The 21,765-nt window shown below is 48.2% G+C and overlaps 1 protein-coding gene across 10 annotated transcripts in view; it reads right to left on the reverse strand.

The window, feature by feature from the left end:
- ARHGEF9 (Cdc42 guanine nucleotide exchange factor 9) overlaps positions 1–21,765 on the reverse strand; it is a 213,904-nt gene that overhangs the window by 121,491 nt on the left and 70,648 nt on the right. Inside the window, exon 1 of one of the 10 annotated variants that reach the window (XM_054169353.1) lies at positions 11,981–12,096. The exons of 6 other annotated variants lie outside the window; for them this stretch is intronic. Coding sequence is in view for 3 of the 4 variants with exons in the window: in XM_054169349.1 (XP_054025324.1) it covers positions 7,887–7,916 (30 nt within the window). In the remaining variant the exon portion in view is untranslated. Of the gene's footprint in view, positions 1–7,886; positions 7,971–11,969; positions 12,097–21,765 lie in introns of those variants that run through there. 3 more of the 10 variants (XM_054169351.1, XM_054169350.1, XM_054169349.1) reach the window with 3 other exon arrangements.

The raw sequence follows: 21,765 nt of genomic DNA on the forward strand, positions 1-21,765 counted from the left end.
ACAACAGAGAGCAAGTGTATTATTAATGAGTAAAGACTGAAGGCCCTACAGAGGTGCAGAAACCTCATCTAGCTGAGAGCTGTATGAAACAATACAGATGCAGTCTGATGTTGCATATGCAAAACCTTGGAGGCCAAATTAATCTTTGGTGGAACCCTGCTGACATCATTTGGTATCTTGTATCTGCTGGGATCTCAGGTGCAATTCAAGGCATTGCTTTGAAGCCAAGGAGGGAGCAAAAACCCCTCCTACAAAGGGCAAAGCAGCACTTTTCAGCCATCCTTGGTCTGCTATAATCCCTTCTGCCTTCAGCACAGCACTTTTCCTCCTCTGCTGTCAAACCATTTAAGGAGAAAGGGCAACTTCCTTCTGCATTCTGTACAGCAAGAGAAGCAATGATGTAGAAAGATGAAATGGCCTCTGCAGCATCCCCCACAGGGCTGGAAATGGGGGCAGCTTCCCCAAAGCCCAGCCCCAGGACCATTCCATCATTCCTCAACTGCTCCAAACCCTGGGCAGCCACATGGAGCTCAGACTGGGCTTCTGAATAAAAACTGGAGAACCCTGATGGATGGTGGCCTGAACAGGACATCTCCTCTGCTGAGCTCTGGAGAATTTCCTGCTTACAGCAGAGTTTCCTTGGTGGGTTTAAAAATCAGAAAATTAAAATTCTCTTATCTCCAGACATTAGGAAACCTGGGAGCTAATGGAAGTGAGGACAAGAGTGCTCTGGATAAAGACATTACTTCACTGTCCAATCTTGTGTCTTTCTCAATCTTCTCTGAAGCATGTGTCTCAGACACTATCCCAGACAGGGTATGGAGCCCCCTGCACTCCTGGTTTCAGCCAGCATGGAAATTTACTGCCTCCTTTGGAAGGCTTTGATATTTTAAATCCACAACAGAGCATTCTCCATGCTTGAAAGGCAACCACCAGCTTAGCTGCAGCAGAAGTATTTGCAGTGCCCTGGGAGATGAAAGCAGTTCAAAACCTCTTGGATTTATTGGGCAAATTAAAAACTAAACAAACAAGTCCTATCCTTTCTTTCCCTTAACTTGGCTCATGCTCATTCCTCTCCTCGACCCCCAGAGCATCCTGCAGAAATGCAGAGATTTGACTAAGCAGCCCAGAATTAATCCTGGAATCAGAGATGGAGAAACTGAGATACAACACTGTCATAGAATCATGGAATGACTTTGGTTGGAAAAGACCTTTAAGATCACCAAATCCAGCCATTAACCCACTGCCAGGTCACTGCTAAATCATGTGCCTTAGCACCACAACTCCATGGCTTTGAAACCCCTCCAGAGATGAGGACTCCACCACTGCCCTGAGCAGCCTGGGCCAGGCCTTGACAATTCTCAAGGGGAAGAAATTGTTCCTAGTCTCCAACCTTCCCTGGGGTGACTTGAGGCCATTCCTCTTGCACTATTGTTTGTCTCTCAGAAGAGACTGAACCCCACCTGGCTCCATCCTCCTTTCAGGGAGTTGTAGAAAGCCACCAGGTCTTCCCTCAGTCTCCTTTTCTCCAGGTGGAACAACCCCAGTTCCCTCAGCCACTCTTCACCACACCTGTTCCCTAGACCCTTCATTGAGTTTGTTGTCCTGCTCTGGACCCACTGCAGAACCTCAATGTCCCTCTTGTGGTGAAGGACACAAAACTGAACCCAGTGTTCAAGGTGTGGCCTCCCCTTCTCAGCCACCTGGGTACACACTGTAGCCCATGATGTAAGATTCAAACTCCTGATGTTCCTGCTCTCTGATTAAGCTAGATCCATCTTACTTGGCCCATTTGTATGCACTCCTCAGTCTCTCCATAATTCATGATGCTCCCTACTCACTGCAGTGCTTAATGAACAAGAAGCAAACTGCTGTCCTCTCTTGTCCCCTCACGTTACAGCGTGCAACAGCACAACCACCGATGGGACCAGACAAGTGCTCTCACGGCTGCAGGAGCTGCTAAGATGGTGTCCAACCCCCTCCAAATTTCCCCCTCTGCAGGCACAGCCACTGCACTCCATGAAGTGCTGGGAAGGAGCTTGTGGGGAGAGCCAGAGACGAGGGCTAAAAGTGGCTGTTGACTTCACTCTCCCATTTGGGCGTAGGTGGTGGAGGTGGGTGGCCATGAGCAGAGGGGAGGTGGAGGGGGCAACATTTATTTCCAGCTGCACTCATGTGCCATTTCTCTCTGCACTGAGATTCGATTTGGAACAGCAGGAGGTGGGGAGTGGGAAGTGGGGGTGGGGGGGAATTGGGACCAAAAAGGAAAATCACAGAGTCTCTGCAGAAAAACACGTTAAGGAAGAGGAGAGAAGTCGTTAGCAGAGGCTCAGGGCTGTGATGATGATATTGTTGCAGGAGGGGTGGGGGTGGGGAGTTAAAAATAGCACGAAGTCCAAAGCTACTGGGACTCTGGTTCTGCACTGGACACAACTGTGTAGGATGGAATTAAGGCCACTTGACCAAGCAGCACAGGCTGGTGCATGGTAATGAAATGCTGTTTTAAAAAGGCTGCTTGCAGAAAGCCTGCTTCCTAATAAATGGCAAGGTTTTCTTCACTCCCAGAGATTATGTAATCTGTTCTTGCCTGCTGCTGACTCACATTTTCCAAAATATAGCTGGGAAGGAAAACATATGCACATGTGGTTTACATCTCCACGTTTCCCTCTATATGTAAAAAAGAAATAGAAAGGAGGATGCAGGGCTGCAACCTCACATGCATGCTGCTGAGAGAGGGGCACAGCCTGGCATCTGCTCCAAAAGCACACTCTGGAGAGCACCATTTTCTGGGGCAAAACACAGCAACTGTTTAACACAGGGAGTGTAGGAAGAGAACAAGAAACTGGGAAGCTATGAGGGGGAGACGGCAAAATAAGAATCAGAGAATGGTAGGGGGGTTGGATCCCCTCTGGCGATCATTGAGTCCAGCCCCTCTGCCAAGGCAGGTTCACCTAAAGAAGGTCACACAGAACATGTCCAGGCAGGTTTTCAATGTCTCCAGAGTCTACCTGGGCAGCCTGCCCCAGGGCTCCATCACCCTTAAGTTACAGAATTCCCTCCTCACGTTTAGATGGAACTTCTTATGGTTATGAGAGTGGTGAAGTCCTGGAATGGGTTGTCCAGGGAGGTGGTTGGCGTGCCGTCCCTGGAGGCGTTTAAGACCAGGCTGGACGAGGCTCTGGCCAGCCTGGTCTAGCGTGGGGTGTCCCTGCCCATGGCAGGGGGGTTGGAACTAGATGATCCTTGTGGTCCCTTCCAACCCTAACTGATACTCTGATACTAAGTTTGTGCCCATTACCCTTGTCCTGTCACTGGGCATCACTGGTACAAAACACACCTACCATTAATGTATTGATCAGCATTGATGAGGTCCCCCTCAGGCTGCTCTTTTCCAGACTAAAAAGCACCAATTCTCTCAGTCTTTCCTCATAAGAAAGGTGTTCCAGTCCCCTCAGCATCTTTGTAGCTCCAAAAGAAGCACTAAGAAGGTGCTGTCTACAACCTCCAGCCAAACATGGGCTCTGTGGACCAGCCACAGTCTCATACCAAGCTTAAAATCAATTTGGGTGCAGTGGGGGAGCAAAGCCAGTGCTGGATAAATTCTGTAAATATGGGGTCCCAATCCCATTAATGCTGTGACCATGCTTCCCAGGATCTAGGTGTCCACCAAAGAAGCCAGGTTCCTCCTGCTTCACAGCTTGTAATTATAAGTCTGTTAGTCTTAAGTATATTTTCTCCCAGCCTGCAGGCTGGGGAGGTTTTGTGTGTCTGCTCTCTGTCACTGTGTACTTTTCATTCTTCAGGCAAAGACTTTTAGACCCTTTTGCAAAGCCCTCGGTGTCCAGGAGACGGAATCGATCTGCTGCTGGGCATCAGAGGAGAGATTCATCTACCCTGGACCAGAGGAGACTGAAAATCTATCTGGATGTCAACTCCTGGTTGTGAAATCAGGGCAGACACTCTCCCCCCATGACAGCCAGGTTTCCTGGGCACTCCTGCTCCCAGTGGCCGGCAGAGGTGAGGATCTGCCCACAAGGGCACCACAGTGAGCCCCATCCTCACCAAGAATGAGATCAGTGCATCCAGCACACGCAGCCCTCCTCCTCCCACCATCTCCTCCTCTAGCCTGTGGCAAAGCTTGAGCCAGTTCCCCAGTACAGCACCCTCAGCCCTGACAGCCCTTCTTGATGGTAAGAGGCATCTCTTACCCTCTTGATGGCAAGAGATCTGTGAGGCTGGACCTGCCCCTCCTTACCTTACACAGTCCCTCTCCTTCACCCCTGTACCCCAGAACACACATACATATGAGCACCATTAGCACTCTGGTTTCTCCACCCAGCTTTGCATCCATGTGACCCAGAGGAAAACAATTCTTGTTTAATAGCTGAAGCTGTGTCAGAGCCAGCTGCCATTTAAAGGGTCATAGAATCAGAAAATTGCCTGGATTGGAAAAGACCTCTAAGGTTGAGTCCAATCATCAACCCAACACCCCCATGGCCATTAAGCCATGTCCCCACGTTTCTTGAACACCTCCAGGGATGGGGACTCCACCACCTCCTTGGTCAGCCTGTTCCAATGCCTGACCATCTTGCAGGAAAGAAATTGTTCCTAATTTCCAACCTAAACCTCCCCTGACATGATTTCAGGCCATTTCCTGGCTAACCCCACCTCATTCCAACCTCCTTTTATGGAGCTGTAGAGAACAATGAAGTCCCTCTCTCAGCCCATCCTAAAAAAGATGCGTGCTCTTGTTTCCACGGGAACTTCAAACCATTTCATCAGGATTCAAAACCTGTTCTAGAATTGACTTTTTAACTGAGTTCTCCCAGAACTTCACCAAAGCCCAAACATCCAGCATGCCTAAAAGCCTTTGGAATACATCTTCAAAACAAACATTAAAGATTGATCTCCTTCCTCCAAGATTATACTAAAACCTGACTGAAGCTCAAACCAGATAAGGCCAGAGAGTTGCATAAAATTAATCAGCACCTTATCAAGCCAGGAAGAAAGAAGTTCAGATAACAAGCCTAGCCTAAATTTGGTATCAGAACAGCAAACTTCAGAGCACAGTTGATTAAGAAAACCTTGTCAGATATGCTGAGTACAACAGAGGAGAGTGGGAGCAGCAGAAATCGCAGGGGGAACATGGTCCACAGAAATCCTCTGAAAAATCCTGGTTTCTGATAATGCCAACCAGAGGCTGGTGCCTTTTTTTTGCTTGTTTTCTCCACACAAAACACTTTTACTTCAGAAAACTTCCCTACAGATATGCCTAGCAAATCAACCCATGGCTTCTCAGGGTAAAAAACTGACCTTTGGGGTGTTCTGTTTGTTGGGGTTTGGGTTTTTTTGTGTAGCTCAAGCCATGCTGCATTTTTTTGGTAAGAACACACCACCAGTGCCCCTTACACAGGATCTTTGCTGCTTTCCAAATCCTCTCAGTTTGGCTGCTTTTACCCTCCCAGCATCTTTCAGGTGTGAGCTGCAACCTCTCACCCAGCCAGGAGCACCGAGCTCATTCAGACCTCATTCAGGATAGCTATACATGCTGCTTTCCCCCAGGGAACAATGTGGGAAGGAACAGGTGATCCTTCTACAGACCTCCCTGGGGCACACTCATGGCATGGAGCAATGTGGCTTAGCAGCATAGCTCGAGGATGACAGGATGCTGGAGCACATAGCTGCCCATGCTGGAGATCATCTAACAAGAGGCATTGGACCAGGCTGACCAGGGAGGTGGTAAAGTCACATCCCTGGAGGTGTTCAAGACATGGGTGGACACAGCATTTTGGGATATGGTTTAGTGGCCATGGTGGTCTTAGGTTGCTGGTTGGACTTGATGATCTTAGAGATCTTTACCAACTGAAACAATTGTATGATTCTGACAATAAATGACCTAAACAGTAACTCTGAATTTAATCTAAAAATAAAGGGGAGACAAGAAGAAAAGAAGAGACTTGCTGCTGCTGGAACCCCATCTTGAGACCGTTCTACCTGCACGGCCGTAGTACCACCACAACAGGGCTGCCCCAGCACCCCTCAGGCTACAAGTGTTGGCCTTGCCAGTGTGGTGAGATCCTGGAGGGAGGCGACAGGGCTTGGGAAAGAGCTCATCCTTCGGAGACTTACAAGAGATGGCAGAGCAAAGCGGCTCGGCTTGACTTAGCCGGAGCTGCTGCCCAAAATAGCAACCCGAGCCTTGCCAGCAGTCTATACGTTCTGTTACATATGTCTCAGCTGATGCGAAAGAAGGAGCAGGCACTAAACCACATGGGACCTTCCACATGGGCCTGGACAGACTTTTCTGCTGCTGTAGCCTCCCACAAGAGATCCTCCACCACTGCAAACAGCTTGTTCCGTGGCTCCCCGGCACAAACCTGTTCCTCTGACGCTTTCAAAGACAAGGTTCAGATACGAAGGCACAAGACAGAAGCCATACAGCACGTTGCCCACCCTGCTCCATCAAGGATCAAGAGGAGGTAGCACAGCCCAAGGAATCCCCAAGCTTTGCTCCTTCTCCCACATACCTCAGTTTCCCTGTCTCTGTGATGTGAGGAGAGGCAGCTCCCCAAGACTCTCCTGTGCTCTCCAAAACACACTCCTATGAAAATTTCTGCATGAATAAACCAGAACTAGTTGAAATCCAGACCTAATTCTTTAAAGACCTTCATTCAGGTGTTTCTTCACCCCCTAAAGCCCTGTTTAATTCAGGTGGTGAAGCTTTCAGGCCAGCCCAACAGAGTCATCATCAGGAGAGCTCCAAGGCCTTCTTGCCCTGAGCTCAGATGTCCTAGTGAACACACCATTACTGTGGAGTTTCTGACAACACAGGAACAAACCTCCACATAAACTGGAAACAAGCAGTGGAGGCTTCCTGCTGCTTTGCCTGTGAGGAGGACTGCGAGGTTAGAGACAACTTGGCACCCATGGGGTCCTTCAGATTAACATTCATTGCCACTCAGGAAATAACCCTAACCCATAAAATAACTAACTCATGGTTCCCCCTCCAGCAGCTCTTCCTCCAGGAGCATCTATTTTTAGCGAGGAGCATAAATCACTCCAGTTTGCCCATCTACAACAGCTCCAACAGGCAAAATCCAGCTATAAAAACCAGGGCCAACACAAGCACACACACATTGTCCACATGTACCACCATGCCCACCCAACCTGCCCAGGACACAACACTTGGCAGCTACAGGACACAGCAGAAAGAAAAGGAGTTGATTGGACTTAGGTACACCTCAGTAATGGGTGATGTTCATCTTCTACAACTGGGGAAGAGGAACCACAAGGAGGCAAAAGAACACACCCAAGGCCATCGTAGAGTAAATCAGTGGCAAAATCGGGACCTGGCAGAGTTACTGCTGCAACCCCCAGAACAACCATCCTTTTCACACTAGGACAAGTATTACACAATCATTAACATCCTGGAGTTTTCCTTAAGCTTCCTAACTTCTAGTCGTTGGAGACTGTGGAGCAAAGAGCCAAATCCCCGTGTTTTAGCAGAACAGCTATCAGAACATCACACTGGGAGACACACACCAAACACAATTAGCGCAGTCCACTGAGAAGACGACACATTGCAAATGCAAAACGCAGACCCCCACCCTCCACACCAACACAGAGGCATCACCAACAACACAGAGCACAGACAGATGCACCACGGGCACCAGACAGACGTGCAAGCAAGCAAGCACAAAGAACACCCCATCTCCAAGCACAGCCACCATTCCTTATGTATGGAAACCAAAGACCGACACCGAAATGAAAGGAACAGCACAGAAGAGGGGTTCTAGTCACAAAAATAAAACAACAACTTCTTCCCCCCCCCCCCAAAAAAAAAGAGAGAGAGGGAAAAAAACAACAAACCAAAAACCAAAACTTACATGGATTTTTGGCAATTTTCCTTCAGACATTATACACAGCAGTTGGGCTGTGCACTGAATACCTGATCCAAAAAGAAATATAAGCACATTATGCAAACAGACGGGGGGGCAGGAGTCAGGTGAACATGCAGCTCTCAACAACATTCAGCTACGGGATGAGAAAGCACCTCTGGGTTCCCACAGGAGGGCTGGGATCTGGGCAGATCTTCACTCACTACAACGCCTAAGCAAGTGCTGCGCTGCCATTGCCATCCCGGGGGAAAATCCAAGTGGCAGGGCAGAAAAGAGCCATCGCGTCAGAGACCTCGGAGCGGTCCCGGCCCCCTTTTAACTTGTCATGTGAGGTTTAAAACAGAGGTGGGAAACATCCAAGGGTGGGGGTGGGGGAGGAAGCCTTTAACCAAACCACAAAGAAAGAGCATTAAAAGCAGAGGGATCATCCTGACATGGATGCTTGCGCTGGAGCATCCAAAGAGGAGAAATCCAGCCTTTCCCCCTGGCTGGATCTTGACGCCGGCGGATTGCTGCTCAGGAGCAACGGACTTTTTCTGGACTGTGTGAAACGGGGTTGCTATGATACAGTCAGAGGCATTTTCATGAATCCTGTGGCAAATAACATTGAATCCTGCTTAAGCAGACAAACAGCAAGGCAGGTCTGCCAGCAGCCAGCCTTAGCCAACACACAGCAGCAATCACTGCAAGAGAGGGGATGTGTTCGAAACACGCTATTTGCATACAAATTAATAGTTTTGGTCTTTGGGGTTGCATTTTCCAGAGGGTCAGCACTTTGATTTATTTAAAGGAATGAACCCTTTTCTTTATCACTGAGCTTGAGCATCCTCACAAACTCAATGTCCATAAATAAGGGGGGGATTTATGGGGCCAAACAACCCCCAAGAACCACACATGACCTGAACTGTTCCATGGAGCAAGAAAGCTCCTCTATATGGAGATGTTCTACAGCATGCAAATTACACCCCAAATTCTACAAGCACAGTCACTTATGAGTAGAAGGAGGGATCTATTGCAACTAGGAATGCTGTCACCCTCAAAATATTTTAATGCAGAGCATCGTGGACTGAGCTGCTCAGGAAAAGTACGACAGGACAGAGCCAGCAAAGAGCTGCTGCCAAGCAGGCAGCTTGAGGCTCTACTGCAAGCTGGGAAAACACTGAACTACAGGTGCCCAACTGCAAAACTGGGGCTGGGTCACGTAGATCGAGGCCTGCTTGAAAAGGTGGCCACTGGGGATGGGAAAGAGAGATCAAACTAAACAAGCTTAACCCCAGCCTTCACTGGCTTTTAGGCTTATTTCCTCTCTTTCCCCAAAAAAGTCTGAGGGGAAGTCTGACATAATAGGGATGGTATTGCTACAATAACAAAGTTCTCTGCTCCAACTTTCAGGCTTGTACTGCTCTGCAGAAACCAGCCTTTGAGATAACTCCAGGTGAGAAAGTTGTGATTAAATAACATTAATTCTCTCATGCAGGTTCTCCAATGGGAAAAAATATCAGCTCCCAGCAATCGTTCCTGCAGTAGCTGAGTATGCAGGACACGCTGGTCCTCCCCATGCACCCCACCACCAGCCTGAGATCCCCCAGAACACACAATGTCACTGATGGAAACAGGAAGGAGCTCGCAGGAATCAACAACTGAACGCAGCAGCTCCAACAGATACGGTACCAAGCGCCGGTGCTTCCATGCACCCACCCAAATCCCACCCCACAAGTACCACCTCCAGATCATGGAGCACTTGAAAACCAGGGTAGGAACCAAATATTCTTGATGGAAATCACATTACACCAAAGCTAACCTTCAGAAAAATAAACATTCAGACACAGTTGGTCCTCGTTTTTAACTCACTGGTTTGATTTTGGTTTTTTGGGGGGGGAGGGGGGAGCTCTCTCATTCTTCCACCCTTTCTCCTCCAAATCTAAAGACTGCCTCACAGAAAAGGTTCTTTGGGCTGCTCTTTAATGGATCCCCTTTCCACAGTGATCCTAGCTCATTTCTTTTATTTCCAGGAGAATCTGCAACCTATAAAACTAATGACACATGACAACTGATGGGCAAATAAAGCCACTTGGAGCTGTTTAACAGCCCAAACCACCCTCAGCATCAAATTTCTTCTTTTTTTCCTTTTTTTTTTTTTTTTTTTTTAAATTTCAGGTAAAAAGCAGATTGTCTCAGCTCTGAGGAAGTGAAGCCAATACCTCTTGCATAGACAGCTACAAGTGAAGAGGGGAAAACGCAGCCGGCAGGCACCGGAGCGTTTTCGCTGGGCTTGTATCACTGGGGCTTGGCTTTTCTACCCATTAAAATGGGCTCCTGCCACTAAACGCTCCTTGTCAGCTCTGGGGGGCTGACTGTTACCACCCCACAACTCAGGGGGGAAACAAAAAATTCCCTTCCATTTACAGCTAAAACCACTTGGAAAGTGCCAAATTTGCAGCATTTAACTCACTTTCCAATCATGCCACCAGCTGAAATCAGCCCCTAAGCCCAGCAATGCAATTTAACTTGCAGCAGACAGATTCTGCCACGGAAATAAATATATGTCTCCATCTAGAAGCTCCAACTCTATCTTTAGGACTCACTCACATGATGATTATTTTCTTTCTGATTAATAGAGGCCATCAGATAAACAACAGAGAGCCGGAATTAGCGCAGACTAGTTAAATTATCAAGGCAGTATCATTCCAGTGAACATCAGCAAGAGATACAAACATTTTCAAGCTGATTTTGTTTTTTAATGTGTTTGAGCAATTCTGATTTTCCTTTTTTTTTTTTTTTCCTCCCCTCTCCAGAAGGGAAAAGAATACCAAACAAATCCTTAGGTTTTCTAACATAAGTGCAGCACAGAGACATATTTCCAAGAGGAAAACGTTACTCCTTTCAGACAGTCCTTTCATATTCGCTCTAAACTTCACGCACTGCCAGTGGAATCCCCCCACAGCCAGCTCTGTCTCCAAGCTGTAAACATTGCAATTTGGGGTTAGACCTCTCTCAGCAGTGGACCTCTAACTAGTGGACACCTTTTCAAAGCCAGCCTGTAATATACAACTTAGCACTTCATTTGCAAGAAAATCAATGGAAATAAAGCCATGCCGAAAGAAACCCATCTCAAAAGCTTGCTATCCTTCAGGTGGGCAAAGATTTTTCTTACATGTATTACCAAAATTATAGAGAGATATTTACAGACACACAAGAAAAGCAAAATAAAATTCCTGGAGACATCAAAGCAAACCACAACCCCTCCAAATCTGTTGCTTTAACAAAGAAAAACAAAGCATGCATTCCTCTTATTTTTTTTCCTATTAGAACCCTCCTTCCCAATTTCCAGAGATATAAAGCAGGCACAAACACGGGGGGAGGGAGGAAAAAAAAAACACCACCAAAACCCAGCAGTTTGTTTCAGTTCCTCTCCCATCTTGAAAGACAGGAAACTAAGCTACATCAGTGTGGATATAGAATTTGGAGGCTTTGGGGCTAAATATTGAGAAATCAAGTCAGATCATCCAGGCAACACAGAGAAATAAAGTAGCAGTTCTCTCCCCCCTCCTTTTTATTTCCCTTCTCCTTTCCTGTGGCTGAATGTTATTTTAGCAAAGATTTAAGCCTTCAGTAATTTCTCATCTCCTCCCCCCCACCACCTTGAAAATGTTCAGCGCTCGATTCCACTGCACATCCCAGCACCTCTCACCTGGCAGCTACATGGTTACTCTGACAGACATTACACATCAACTGCTTGCTGGAAAATTGCATACCCCCCAAAAAAAGAAATTCACTTCTTCTTAACTTCAGCCTCTATTTTTCAAGGAAGCAAAACATCACAGCCAGTGCTTACCCCAGACAGAGATTTCCCCTCTGCTTCTAACTCAAAATACAGAGCTCTATCTGGCTAGCACAGAACGATCCAGGACTGGATTACTATTATTTATCACATTTAAAACTCAGGCAAAAAAAAAAAAAAAGAAAGAAAAAAGAAAGAAAATAAAAGGAAAAAAAAAAAAAAGGCAGCTACACTTACAGGCATACTTAAAAGACAAGACATGACAAAAGATTTAGGGAGAGATAATATACCAACGTCATACATATCACAGCGAGGCCATGTTGAAGCTCGTTTCCCCCCTCAGTAAGAAATCTCTCTCTCTCTTTCTCTCTCTCCCTCCTCTCTCTCTCTCGCTCGCTCTTGCTCTCTTGTTGAATTGCTAGTGGTAGTAGTTGCCCCCAACAGCTCAGGAGAAAAAATCCATTTAACGAGTGCCCAGGAAGAACATGAGTATGACATTCACAAGCAATAGCACCACAATCACTGCAAAAACGACCACCGTTTGAACATCCAAGGTCATGGTGCAATGCAGAACACTGTAGTGTTCAAGATGTGGGGCTGGTAGATTTGGAGAAGTCAACCTCTGCTCTGTAAGACTGTCCATACATCCACCATGCTAGAATAGAGGAGAAAACTGTTCCTGGTTTTTGGTTTTGTTCGTAATGCTTTGTGGTCTGGCTTTGAGTTTCTCCCCTATGTGCTGTCTCTAGCTCATTCTGGAGCCCGCTAAGTGAAGCATCATCACAACCAGTGAGCACTTAGGATGCAGATCCTTCCTTTAGGAAAAGAAAGCCAGCGCTGTCTGCAAGCTTCTCTCTCTCTCTCTTCCCCCCTCTCTCTCCCGGTCTGTCTCTTGCTGGCTGCCTTGGCTTTTTAATTCGTCAAGCCAGTGCAGATAAGAAGCCTGGGTGAGTGTGACAGCTCTGCAAGCTGCTGCGGCTGCATCTCTCGGTTCGAGGCGGACCCTTCCGCATACTAATCAGTGACCAGGCGGCGACGGGATCCTGGCTGTCAGTCAAAGGCAGAAGGAAGCGCTGGCTCCATAAATACGCGACTCTTCCGCCCGCCGTGACGGCGAGCACCACGCAGCCATGCCTTCTTCCCGTCAGCTTCGGCAGCAGGATGGAGCAGAGCGCCGTGTGCGGGGCGCCGTGGCGGTGGGATGGCAACGCCGAGCTCCAGGAAGGCGTCTCCCGGCTTTCCGTGCCGCGCAGATTCCCGTTGCGGGCTGCCTGGGGACGGCGGGGACGCGGCTGCCCCGACGGTGCCGCCTGCGCGGAGCCTCGGACAGACAGTATCTAAACAGCAGCCAAAAGAGCCAGTGCTGCTAGGAGCCTGCTCACACCAGGTAAGGGAGGCAGCAGCAGGAGAGGGGAAGAAAAGCAGCCAAAATAACACGAGAACCAACCTGGAAATGGATGGTGAGCCTTTGCTGTGGGGATATGGTAGAGGGAAACACTGTTTAGCTCTGTACCGTATTATGCACAGCATCCCATCCTGAATCCATGGCAGAGCCTCTCCTCAGCACTGCACTGGAGTTCTCTGTGAAAGGGTTAAATGGGATTCTGAGCCGTAGATTTATAGAATGGTTTAGGTTGGAAGGAAAGATCATCTAGTTCCAATCCCCCTGCCTTAGGCAGGGACACCTTCTGCTAGACCAAGTTGGCTCAGAGCCTCGTCCTGGTCTTGAATGCTTACTTCCAGGGACGGGGTATGTACATCCTCCCTGGGCAACCTGTTCCAGTGTCTCACCACCTTCACTATAAAGAATTTCTTCCTAATATCCAGGCTAAGTCTCTCCTCCTCAAACTCTTCAGTTCTACATATAAAGATGGATAAAAGAGGGTAAGGGGGAGGACAGGGTGAGGGATCTTTATTGCTTCTCCAGCAGCCAGGAAAGCTCATTTCTACCCAGAGAGGGTAGAGGTGCCAGTTGCTATCCCAAACCTCCTCCTTAGACCCCAGAACCAGCAGTTACCATGGTGAAACATCACACACACACACAGATGTGCTCAGCTGGGAAAAGCAAATGGCTTTCCAAAGACAAATACAAAAAGTATGGCAATACATCTGCACTACTCTTAAACCTGCATATGAAAGCTGATCACCAGCATCTTTAAGGAAACCTGCTCCTTGAAACACGCCCAGGACATCTGCACACAGACACAAGGCCAACACGTACCAAACAAGTTCTTGTGCTCTTCTCCAGCAGGGAAATGGCTGAGGAGACCCCCAGCCATCCTGTCTGGCTGGGCGAGAGCAGCAGCTGTCCTCTGTGGGTCATGCTCCAGAACAAAATCTGTCTCCTCAGTCACAGTCCAGAGCAAATGCTCCAAAACCCATCCTCCCCATGTCCCAACTCCAGAGCAAACACCCCTGAATCCATCCTCTCTAGTCACACTCCAGAGCAAGTACCCCAGAATCAGGAGAACTTTCATGTTTAACCAGAACAGACAGGGCCTGGAGACAGCTAACGTCTGCAAGCCGCAGACTTTCATCCCATCACACCATCCTTCCAGGGTGGGTACATTTTCTCCCTAGCATTTAGGGAAGGAAAAGATGTGATTCTGCTCCCACCCCACCACTCAAACCACTACTAATTTTCTACTGGAAGGCTTATTTTGTTCTTCTTCCTTTGCTATTTGGGTTGCTGGAGGAGCAGATTTCTTCTATATGCACCTCCACCATCAAAGGAGAGCCTATGTTGAGTGGGCAAGGACTGGGGCTCCACACTGCCCTCCTAACTTAACCCACACAGAGATCTGATGGTCTTGCAGAAACCAAACAGGTCCAAGGCAGCAGCATCCTCATTTCTGACCAGTTCTGCACCATGTGTTCTCAGACACAGAGGGTGGGCTGTGTGGAGCAGTCTTTGGGTTCATGAGGTGGTTTCTTTCTTTTGTGTGATCATTAAAAGCCAGAGGCTGTGCCCAGCAACTGAGCCTGTGTGTTCTGTTCAAGCAGAGGATTTCTCATGTAGAAGGACAGTGAAAAGCAATGTATCGCCTGCTTACTTAGCTTTAAGCCTGCTGCCCCTTTACCACATCTGCCATGCTGTGCCCAGATGATGGATTTCCTGATCCCCAGCTTGTCCACCAGCTTCCAGACCCCCATTTCCTATTAAGCATGCATTTGGGGGACAGTCAGTCTGCCTGGTACCATTTTAGACTACTCAGAACAGGAAACATATAGTAGATGTGGAATATTTATTATTCCCATCCTTTCCCAGAACAATAAAGGCAGTTTTCCAAGATCCAAGCCTGAAGTCCCACAAACATCCAGGAAATTCCAGCTTCAATTTCAGTAATAACAGTGACCTCCCCAAAACACAAAACTGGCCCAAATTTAGAGGCATCCTTATGGCCAGTTAATCTTTCTCTCTATACTGCAACCGGCACTGTGGGAGCCTGGGTCTAGAGTCCAGCCTGAGCTTCATCCTTTGATGGGGAGCAAAGTGGAGATGTTGTACCTGTCCACAGACAGATACCTCTGCAGACACAGCTCATCCCTTGCCTTCTCAGCTCTCTGTGTCCTGTGAAGCCCAGAACAGGAAGTATTTCAAGGCAGACTCCTCCATGCCTTTGCATATACACAGGGAGACCAAAAATTGGGCAGATAAAAGCAGAGGCCTAAGAAATATCAGGAGGAAAAAGTTGCAGTGTCTATCACACATGCTCACTAGCTCCTTCCGTAGCTGAGAGAGGGGATTTCATTGCCAGCACTGTGCCAGGCAGTCATTCTGCCAGAGCTGAGCCAGTCACAGCAGAGGGGAGGGCAGAGACTATAAATAGAGACAATGAAGCCAGCCCCCTGCCAGCTGCAGGCAGGAGGTCCCCCACCAGCCCGCTCCCCACCTACAGCTTCTGCGTCACCAGCAGCTGCAGAGCGCAGGGCGATGGCTGCGGAGACCCCTGGCTGTCCTGGCTGGCTGGAGCAGCTGGGGGAGAGCAGCAGCTGCCCTCCTCAGGTCACACTCCAGAGCAGACACCCCAAAATTCATCCTCTCCAGTCACACTTCAGAGCAAATGTACCAAAATCTGTCCTCCCCAAGTCCTGCTCCAGTGCAAATGCAGCAAAATGCATTCTCCCCAGATCCTCCTTCAGAGCAAACACTCCAAAATCCATCCTCTCCAGTCACACTCCAGAGCAAACACTGCAGAACCCATCCTCCCCTAGCTCCTGCTCCAGAACAAACACCCCAACACACATGGCACGACAGCATCTCCCCACATACAGCTGCCAACACTTAGCTCTGGTGGGAGGTGTGTGTCCAGCAGCCACCACAAGTGCTCAGCTCAGTTTTACTGCACAGAGGCTTCCATTTAAATTCCACTCCCAGTATTCCCACAAGTATTTGCTGCTTTATATAATTCCCCCTGCGTGTACTAAATGTTAATTTTACTATGAACTGGGTGATGCTTTCTCCTGGAAGCTGCACTGACAAACACCACCTCCACAGCAGGGGTTTACATTAAACCACCAACAAGCTTCATGCTTCCTGAGAAGTTTGGTCTAACCCTATAGAGATAAACGGGGATGGGGCAAGAAGAAAAGACTGGCAATAGTTATAGAAAATCCCAACTTTACAGCAAAAGCCCCTGAGACTGCAGCAGCTTTCAGGAGCACAACTTCTAATGCAAGGTCAGGAATGCTGCTTCAGCAGCAGAAAGTGGTTTGGAAGTTCAGCAGCTCTCCACCGGGTGTATCAGCTAAGGAAGGAGCCAGGGCTTCCACCCATAGATCACATCATCCAGAAATCAGCATCTACAGATTTGTACAGTTGTCTGGGTTGGGGTTGAAAAAGTCCTCTCAGATCTCGTCCAGCCATTCTGGACTCTCAACACACGCACATCAGAAGGATCCTACTACAACACCAAAGACACTAAGTCACGATTTGTGAGGTAAGCCCCTGGAACAGTCGATGCCAAGCCTCATCCCTTCTGTGTTCAGCCATGTGACCACAACTCCCTCCAATGGATGTCTCCGGCAATTAGCACAACCCACTGGTTCCAGCTAAACCAACACGGAGAGAGGAGCTACAATGTGAATACTTAAAGGTCCTCTAGTCCCCCTCCCAGGGAGAGGCAGGTTGTGTCCACATGAGCTGGCAGGAGAGTCCAAGTGGTGCACAGGGCTTATGCTCCAGTTCCGTGCTGCTGTAGATCCCTGGCAGACTGACCACTTCCACTGCAGCAATCTCCTGGACATGCAGAGGCATCTGTGTTACCATCAAACCACACAACCATTTGGGCTGGAAAAGACTTTTAAGATCATCAAACCCAACCACAAACCCAGCACTCCCTGGTCACCACTAAACCCTGTCCCTCAGTACCACATCCACAGGGCTTTGAAGCCCCACCGCTGCCCTGGCCACACCTTGACAACCCTCAAGGGAAAGAAATTGTTCCTCATGGCCAAGCGAAACCTCCCCCGGGGCAATGCGAGGCCACGTCCTCTCATCCTGTCACTTGTTCCTAGGAAGAAGAGACCAATCCCCACCTGGCTCCAACTTCCTTTACAGCTCCCTGAGAGAACCAGAAGGTCTCTCCTTAACCTTCTTTTCTCCCCAGTTCCCTCAGCTGCTCCTCACAAGACCTGCTTCCTAACACATCAGCTCCATCTTCCATTAACTGCAAAACTGAAGCACCCAAACACACCACCTCAACACAGACCAAGTGAATTCTGATGGTGCTGCTGTAGGAGGAGTATGGCTGAGCTCTGGGACTTGGTATGAGGATCCCAACTCTGCTCACCAGCTGCTCAAAGGGGATAAATCTTTTGGTGAATTTGGGAGAGTTTCAAACAAATCCTGGAGTGCCTCTTGATTCTGAGTGGAAAGAAAACTGTGGTTGTGTTGGTCTGGACTGAATGAAATCCACGGCCTAAGGGAAAACAGTTGCTGGCAATGTCAGTCCTGAAACGTTTAATAGTAGGACTTGATGATCTTCAAGGTCTTTTCCAACTAAAATGATTCTGAGATTGCATGATTTTAACTGCTTTGATTCTCTTGTAGTCCCTCTTTGAGCACAAGCCCCATCTCAGACCCATCTGACACTGTAAGAGATGTTTAATTAACACTTCCCTCGAAGAAGAACAAACAATGACAGTACCCAGGGACACGTGGGCAGGAGCTGGGCCACTGTCTCCCACTCCCAGTCTCCTCTACTGGGCACTTACTGCCTGCAAGGTCAGGCACAAATACAGGGTTTGACTTCCTGAGAGATCATGAGGAGTGCAGCAAATTAATTATGTTTTCTAAATCTAGCCAGGAATTAAGGTCAGGGGTTTGGAGATTAAAGGTCAGGGGGATTATGATTTGCTAAGTTTCCCAAAAGGAGGATTTTCTTAAACTGGGAGTTGTCTCTCTGTTCTTTCTCTTCACGGTATACCTGACACACAGCCCTCTGCTCCCATCCTCCAGCCAGGTGGGAAGCACCAGCCCCACGGGCTGCAGAGCTGCTGCAAAGGGCAGCTTTTTCCTCAGACATCTCTGTAATCTTCTGTGTTTGTGGAGTGGCTTCACAAGCGGCTTTAAAAATCCCCTAATACCTAAAATTCCTTACCCAAAATAGAATCATGGAATCATTTGGGCTGAAAAAGGCCTTTAAGATCATCAAGTCCAACCATTAATGGAGGAATAGCTATAAAAACTTGGACTCAGGAGGCTGATTTGGGGAGTTTAAGTTATCTTTCCAGACACTCACTGCACCTTGCCTGTCCACCCCATCCTTCCAATGCAAAGCTTCCACCTTTATCCACATGAACTTGGGACTTTCTTCCAGTAACTTCCTCTCCTCCTTCCTTTTCCTTGCTCTCAACATCTCCCTTAGAAGCTTTCCTTTTATCTCACCCTCTGCCCCAGTCTTCCCTCCCACAGCAGCTGAAGCATCCTCCAGCAGAGAGACAAACAAGCAAACAAAGCAGTGGGGTGGCTTCCCCCAGCATCCTCCAAACGAGCTGCACCACACGTTTCAAGAAATCCACAGCACAGCTAGAGAAGCAAATGATTCATTTACAGACCTAATTTAAAATACCATTACAGAAAGACAAAAGGCAGAGGTGGACAAGGATGGGATGAGGATGATCTCAACAGCTGGTGAGGCATAAACAGGCCCTAGAGGAAGAAGTGCATAAGAAAAGGCTGAGTTGGGTCCCTGCTAAGCACTGACATGGGGTAGGTGGTGGATGGGAAAGAGAGCAGAGCAGGACCCCCTGAAGCAAATTGCTTTCATATCAAGGCTGAGAGTCCTGGAAAAGAGAAGTGCAGTGTTTAAGCCCCACTTTTACAATGTTTGAAGGACATGGGGCAGTGGTGGAAGCTGACTTTGCCACCTGGCCAAGAGCAGTACACAAAGCTCAGAGGCTGTGGGGATGGACCTGAGCATCTTTGAGTCACTGCTCTAAATACTCCATGAAAAATAAAGACAAGCCTTTTACCAAGAAATGGGAAGCATCACAGTGACCTCCACAGTTTGACCACTGGTACTATATACAAAGACAGAGCTCAAGAAAGCTGTAGCAGAATCATAGAATCACAGAATCATTCTGCCTGGAAAAGATCTTTAAGATCATTGAGTTCAACCATTCCCTAACTCTACCAAGTCTGGTGCTAATCTGCATCCATCAGTACCACATCTTTGCCTTTCTGAAACTCCTCCAGGGATGGGGATTCAATCACCTCCCTGGGAAGCCTGTTCCAGTCTTTGAGAACCTTTTCAGTGAAGAAGTTTCTTCTGATGTCCAACCTAAACCTCCCCTGGTGCAACTTGAGGCCGTTCCCTTTCATCTTACTTTTAACTACCCTTTCTCATTTTGTCTCAGAAAACAAGAAGGGATCCACACCAGAATGATATCCTCAGTGCAGAGGCTCATTTATAACAATTTCACCTACTGCAAATAGTCAGACAACAATTAGAGGTGGGCCAGGGAGGTTGTGATACACTTGTGCATCAGCCCTGGTTAACCACCCCCCTGAAAACCAACCATACTCTAGATCAACAGCTCTTAACCCCTTGAGCAAAGGGCAGTAGCAACATGTCAGATACTAACCAAGGCTAGCTTGGACCACATCTAGAGACCTCAGTTAATTCTGTTTCCTTCTCAAACAGACCCAGCATCTCAGCAGATGGTGCTCTTTCCTCTGCCAAAGAATTAAAGCACTTGCACAGTGCTGGGAGTTGGGGGGGAAAGAAAGCAAAAGCCTTCTCAGCGCTATCTTACAAGGTGCCCAGATGCTTCTTCCACAGCACCCTCACCAGGTGTCACCTGCATCCTGGCAGGGCTTAGGGTGTCCCTTCGTGGACACCTGCACAGCTCTGCCCCAGCCCTGGGGGAGCCGTAAGGCGCAATGTTCTGATCACACAAGTCAGACTGGAGTAAGCCTGTCTGGGGGGATGCCGAGTCCACTCTGCTCCTCTGACTGTGGTGAGAGCAAACAAAACTTCTATGTTTAAGTTTATTTGAACTTAAAGCATTATGGCAGACTAAAATCCTCTGCCCCTGGCAATCGTGATGCAAGTGCTTTATCTTCCCCTTGCATCTGCTCCACACCCAGCCTGAACTCTACAGAAGCATCCTCAGACTCCCCATTTTGAAAAATAAACAGGGGGGGGGGAGGAGGGAAAGATGGAGGGGAGATGAGAAGTCCAGCAAAAATCAGATGTGGTGACACCAATTACCCTGCTCACAGGGAAAAAAGACTCCAGGGACTGAGAAAGTTCAGTTGAAAAGGACCCATCAAGTGCAGGTGTTCATGTTAACCTTACCTAAGCTCTCTTTGGTCTGAAAAAAAGCCCCAAACAACTGGCCTCAAAGAATACACAAGGTGAATACTTTTGAATTTGACTTTTCAGGCTCCTAGGTTTGCAGTTGAGCTTGGAAACAAGGTGAAAAACAAAGCTCAAATTGCAGAAAAATCCAAGACAAGCCTCTTCCTCCCACTGCTCCCTCCAGGCACTCTTTCAGGAGCTCTTACAGGAACTCCAGTGCTCCTGCTCTCATTTCTGACATCAAATTGCAGACATCTTCCCACCAACACATGCCTGGACAAAGTGGTAAGTGCAATAAGAAGTAATCACCCACTAGAAACTACCTTCCTAAATCCAGGGCCAGTGTCCCCAGTGTGGTCCCTGATACAGTTGCACAAACACAGGACAGAAAGCTCTTCACCCTGAGAATCAAAAGGTGCAGCCCAGCTCCCTCTCAGCCCAGGAAGGTTCTCTGAAATCCAGCACAACACATTTCCCTAGTGGTTCAAAAGCCACTCTAACAGAGTGTTTTCCTCAAAGCCTGTTTTCCTCTAAGAGGTTCAGCAATCAGCAGTGCAAGAGCAAGATGCAAGCAACGTGGTCCATGATGCACCTACTCAAGAACAATCCCAGAAACCATCCAGAGGAGAAAGTAGGCAAGAAAGAAAAGTTCCTGGTTCTGCTTTCTGCCTTTACTGCCTCACCCTACACAAAGCCTGTATTTAATGAGCACCAGGACTCTCCCCTCTTCATCAAACAGGTCAATACCAGCTCTGCTGATGTCCTTCACCAAATCAGGTCCTGCCCCAATGCATCAGGAGAAATGCGAAGGGTTATGAATTGGAGAGTCCTGATGTAGCACTCTCCTTAGGAATGGTTATTCAGCTTCTCACTGCTGCTCTGGCAGCCTGAGCACTCTGAGGGAAACAGGAAATTATCCACCATGTGTATGTCAGGAAAGCTGAGCCCAGGCAGGATCCATGACTTACTGAGAGGATGTAAAGCTAGGGCAGATGGAAGCAGAAGCCACAATCTTGCTTCATGCAAGTGGATGAGGATGGAAAGAAATAGCCCTCTTCATATCCCTTCCCAGAATGCCAGCATGGTGGGGTTGGAAGGCACCTCTGGAGATGAACTACTACAACCTCTCTGCTAAAGCAGGGGCACCCACAGCAGCTTGCCCAGGGTCACAATGGCCAGGGGGTTTTAGAATCTCTCAAAAGAAGGAGACTCCACAACCTCTCTGGGCAGCCTGCTGCTGGGATCCAGCACCCTCACAACAAAGTTTATCTTCCTGTTC

The sequence above is a fragment of the Dryobates pubescens genome, chromosome 18 (genome assembly GCF_014839835.1).
Source record: "Dryobates pubescens isolate bDryPub1 chromosome 18, bDryPub1.pri, whole genome shotgun sequence".
NCBI lineage: Eukaryota > Metazoa > Chordata > Aves > Piciformes > Picidae > Dryobates > Dryobates pubescens.